Below are 5,153 nucleotides of genomic sequence, written 5' to 3'. Positions count from 1 at the left end.
CTGCGCTCCGCCTGCGCTGACAGTAGACATGGTTTCAGCTGGCGAGCTTTTAGCGCACCTTCGGCAAAGCCTTTTGGCACGAAACTGTCACTGCGCCAAGCTGGATGTGTCGACACCTCCCCCTGCTGCGCCGCCACACCCATCTCAGCGCACCTCGGTCTGCCAAACTACCAAACTGAGCGCGCCTCAGGTTGCGCTGCTCGAAACTAGCTCTGCACGGGCTTCGCCACCCTGCGCTGCGCCGGAAAACTAGAGCCCTAAGTCTTTAAATGTTGCAGTTACAGCTGAAAATGACAACAAAAATAAACAAGTTTGCTTCGCAACGTCTCAGAACATTCCCATGGGTGCTCTCATGCCCCTCTCATACCCCTTTTCAACACCATAGTAATCCAGGATGTGTCATCAACAAAGGGCCTTGCACAATGCACAACAGAAGTTAACAATAGTAGATTACCTGCAAACTTTTTTTTCCATTGGTAGAGGTATTTGTTTGTCCCAAGAAAACAAGCATGAACCGACTATTAATGAAACCACTGCACGCTCTTTTTTATTTATTTTTCTATTCCTCACTAGACTTCTCCACCCTCTCTTTCCAACCTGTAGAATATGTTATGCCCACTGATGTATTAAGGTTCGCACTTCACTTCACTTCATTACTGTTAAGTTATTATGTTGATCTGTTCTGTACAACATCTATTGCACGTCTGTCCGTCCTGGAAGAGGGATCCCTCCTCATTTGCTCTTCCTGAGGTTTCTACCATTTTTTCCCCCCGTTAAAGGGGGTTTTTTGGGGAGTTTTTCCTTATCCGCTGCGAGGGTCATAAGGACAGAGGGATGTCGTATGCTGTAAAGCCCTGTAAGGCAAATTGTGATTTGTGATACTGGGCTTTATAAATAAAACTGATTGTTTGATTGACTTCAGGTCAAGGAAATACCTGCTTTTTTATTCCAGATGAGAACCAACTTTCTGGGTTGTGAACCAATTTATTTTTGACTGAAATGCTCTGAATGATTAAAAATTAGGTGCAGGAACTGGAATGGAACCAGTTCCATCTTGTTGGGAAAGGGGTATCAGTGTCATCTAGAGCAGTGGATCCCAACTGGTCCAACCACAGGGTCCATTTTTCTCCTTAGTCATTAGTTCAAGGTTCAAAAGTTTAATATGTTCAGTATTATATTTAGGGATGCACCGAATATTCGGTAACCAAATATATTCGGCCGAATATTGCACAAAAACACACATTCGGTATTCGGTGGAATAAGTGAAAAGCAAGGCCGAATAATAGCGGCCTGTTTTGATAACACAATCAAACAGCTTGCGGTGTCGGCAGTGTGGCGATATTTTACTCCGTCCGTCACCGGACTCGCATTTGCGACTAAAAATAGTTCTGTGCAAGCAAAAGAAATCATTCAGGAGCACGCCCTGCTGTACAGATTTTAACCAGCAGTAGAAACGAAAGACGAATCCCGCCAGTTGTGGGTTGAACAGGGGTCACAGACACAGACAGGAATACGTATTCCTGTCTAATATGGCAGCCATAGTGCTCCGCGGCGCAAGATAACGGCTTACCGGCGACGGAGAAGTCCGGCTCCAGGTCCAATATTTTCCTCTTTGTCGATTTCATGACTGCCCAGAAATACCTGAACAGCCGAGCTGTGGCAGCACACAGGTATGTGGTGTGTCAGAGGAGAAACGAGCCGTTCACATTTCTCTCTTTGTGGCAGGTAATGGTCCGCAAACCTTAGCGCACTTTAGGGACTGTTCTTTACTTATGAAGGGACTGTTCTTTACTTGTCAGGGGAGGAGGGTGGCTGGTTGATTTTTATTTTATTTATTTATTTTATTTTGATCCCCCCTATGTTAATCACTTATTGATGCTGTTTTTGAAGTATGAATAAGTCAATAAGTAATTTATTCCATTGAAATATCATTGATGTATTATAGAAAAGTGATTTATCTTTTTATAAATGACAAAAGGCACATCTGCCTAATTTTTGTTATGGTATCGTGATACTACTCAGAACCATGATATTTTCACTGGTATCATACAGTGGGTCCCAATTTTGGTACCGTGACATCACTAATCTGGAGGGGGTTTGTCTGCAAAAACTAATGAAAAACTAAACAACGGTATTCGGTATTTGGTATTCAGTACTCGGTACTCGGTACTCGGTATTCGGCCAAGCGTTTAAATTTTCATTTCGGTGCATCCCTAATCATATTTGTGTTTTGTCATGTTGTCAAGCTAGTTTTCTGTCTCTGTCAGGTAGCTGTCTGTTAGTCACTCACTCTACAGCAGGAGACAGCACTTCAAAATAAAATCTCTGTGCCAAAAATTCACTGTATTTCAAAATAAAGTGTGTTTTTACTAGGGATGCACAGTATTGGATTTTTTTGCCAATATCTGGTATGCTGATATGCAACAACGCATTTGACTAATAACCAATACCCATATTGATATATCCACTTTTTCCCCATCATCAAGTGTCTTCTGAAGTGGAATTAACATCATATTATATATGCATACTCTTATCATGATGGCCCACCAGCAGATGGAGACATGAAATACAATGCTTTTCAATTTATGTAATATTCATTCATTGTGCAAAGACAAAGCATGTTGGGTGATTCTGATATTTTATTTTAAAGCCAGTATCAACCAATAGCAATGGCGTTCCGGTATTATTGTGCATCCCTGGTTTTTAAAAAACTGGAAAATTCAGCACTTGTGGTCCAATCAGAATGGAACCCTGACCCAGTTTTGGACCGTGACCCATCGGTTGGGAACCACTGATCTAGAACACCTTTCACCATTTATTGTCTATGGAGCAGCTCTGGACTTAACACGTCACAAATTTAAGTTTTAGCACGCTAGGTTTGGTAGTGAGTCATGTTTACTCATATTTTGGACAGTCACAGACCATAGGAATAACATTAATGAATTTTGAAATTGAGCATAGTTCCCCTTTAATTCGAAGCACAGGGCATCTATGTTAAGTGCTTGTATAATTATCACCAAGAACCTCTTCAGCAGCACATGCTGAGCATTTAACAGAATCATTGGCAGCAGTAAAAGTTAATCATTTAAGGACCCTACAACTCTCAGAGCCGTTACTGATTGTGGAGTGGGTGTTGAAATGAAAAAGAGCTGAGCTGTGAGTGGACACCATGACAATCACAGTACATTACAGCAGCTCTACCTGAGCAGGGACACAACATTTCCAGGTCACAGTGCACCTGAAAGAGCCACAGTCACTTGTGCAGGACAGGCTGGGTTAACTGTTAGATATGATCAGGGAAGGGTTTATAGCCTTCCTGTCCTTCATACAGAGGTAAAGTAATGCCTAATAAAAATTATATTGAAAAAAAGGAAATGAAACTGTTCTTGATTGGCTGTGAGGCTGCACACAAAAGCAAACTGAGCAGAGATTCCCACTGTAAAGTACAGTCACATTCATGAGGCTGCACAGAAACAAAGTAAATCAGTTTTACTGTTCTCACTGAGTGACAGCCCCACCCCCCTCCTTTTACCTTGACGCCTTCCTGATAAAGTAGGAATGGGTGAACTCCAAGTGGTCGTCCAGCCACGCTTCCATCCTTTCGGTTTCCGGAGAAGAGCAGTCCTCCATGGCGCAAACGTGACAACAGAGTCTCCCACTGTGAGCTCCGGTTACCGTCTACATCTGTACACGGTACCGAATAATGTATATGCAGGAGGACAGAGAGAGAGTAAGAAAGAAAGAGCGGCTCGAGGAGAGAGCTGCTCTGTCGGGGACCGGTCGGTCGGTGCGAGCGGATAATAAAGCGTTGACTGTGCGTTTCCTACATGGTGAAGCGACCACTGAGAGAGAGAGAGAGAGAGAGAGAGAGAGAGAGAGAGAGAGAGAGAGAGAGAGAGCAGCAATAGGTGCCTCCTCTTTCTCACCTGTGTTACCACTATTACTTTATTACCAGCAACATTAATTTAATGAATTAAATAATAAACATTATAGGTCACTATAGACATAGATTGCCATTGAAAACTAAAGATGTACAGTAAAAAAAAAACGGTTGTTGTTTGATTTTTTTTTCTAATTCCATGCACTTTATTGTAGTGACAGGCTATGTAAATGTTATTTCTTGAGGAAACAATTTTGAACTGCGGATATTAAAGGGTCACTCCAGTCATTTAGTATCACACTTTCAAAAATTTGGTGGACTCACATGAGACAGATTTTTTTTAAGTATGGTTTAAATCAACACATCAGAGGGGGAGATATCCAGGCTTACAGTCTGCCTCAAGTTCCAAAACCACTGGATCCTACAGTTCCCATAATGCAGCACCATATATTCTATATAGAGTGCCCCAGGAATTACATTTTACTGCAGGCCGACGCAAACGTTAGCTCTGTACTGGTTCCCTCGACAAAAAGCCTCTCTCAACAATCAGGCCCATCTGATACAGATGACCCTGTCCCAAGGCCAAGGGGCAGCCCATAAAAAGATCTGTGGTTGACCCTTAATTGGGATCAAGTACAACAATTTACCTACTAACTTTAATCACTCGCAATACAAGTTATATGTATTTATATGATAAATGTAATTTCATAATTAAAACACATTTCATTCATTCTCATTTCTGGGTTTTAGGACTCATTCCTGTGGCATCCTATTTGTCAGACTTGTCCTCCACAAGCAACCTGGAAGTACGCCTGGTTTTGAAGCCAATTTTAAATGGTGGCTAAAGTGGAATTACACCATCTGGGTCCATCACCTGATGCCATTGGGCCCAAAAATACCCGTAGACTTACACTGTAAGAGAGACATCTGTAAATCTGTGAATACATTTTTTTAACCTCACAACCCCCACAAGATGACTCATTTTACTATCAGGATTTGATCCATTTGGGCTGGTAACATTTCAAAAGTGTAGAAGAGCTGAAAGACTGAATCATTTTAACCCAATTTAAGTTAGTGGAGTGCCAGCCACCTAGCCACACTTGGCCTTAAAGGGCCGGTGTGTAATATTTGGCATGGTTTATTGTCAATCTGAATCTGAATCTGAATATTCTACCCATTAATATGTTTATACAAGTGTATAATCGCTATAAAATAAAATTTGTTTGGTTTTCGTAGCCTTATAATTATGCTTTTATATATATATATATATATA

General features: G+C 41.5%; 1 protein-coding gene across 2 annotated transcripts in view; it reads right to left on the bottom strand.

Annotated features, from left to right (window-relative positions):
- pde5ab (phosphodiesterase 5A, cGMP-specific, b) overlaps positions 1-3,797 on the bottom strand; it is a 202,325-nt gene extending 198,528 nt beyond the window's left edge. For both annotated transcript variants that reach the window (XM_050066938.1, XM_050066939.1), the window contains exon 1: positions 3,533-3,797. In XM_050066938.1, the coding sequence (XP_049922895.1) occupies positions 3,533-3,630 (98 nt within the window). In that variant the 5' untranslated portion in view covers positions 3,631-3,797. The remainder of the gene's footprint in view (positions 1-3,532) is intronic.
- Positions 3,798-5,153: the final 1,356 nt, after the last annotated feature.

The sequence above is a fragment of the Epinephelus moara genome, chromosome 17 (assembly GCF_006386435.1).
Source record: "Epinephelus moara isolate mb chromosome 17, YSFRI_EMoa_1.0, whole genome shotgun sequence".
Lineage (NCBI taxonomy): Eukaryota > Metazoa > Chordata > Actinopteri > Perciformes > Serranidae > Epinephelus > Epinephelus moara.
The sequence above is the reverse complement of the archived record's forward strand: the minus strand, read 5'-3'. Positions and strand labels throughout refer to the sequence as shown.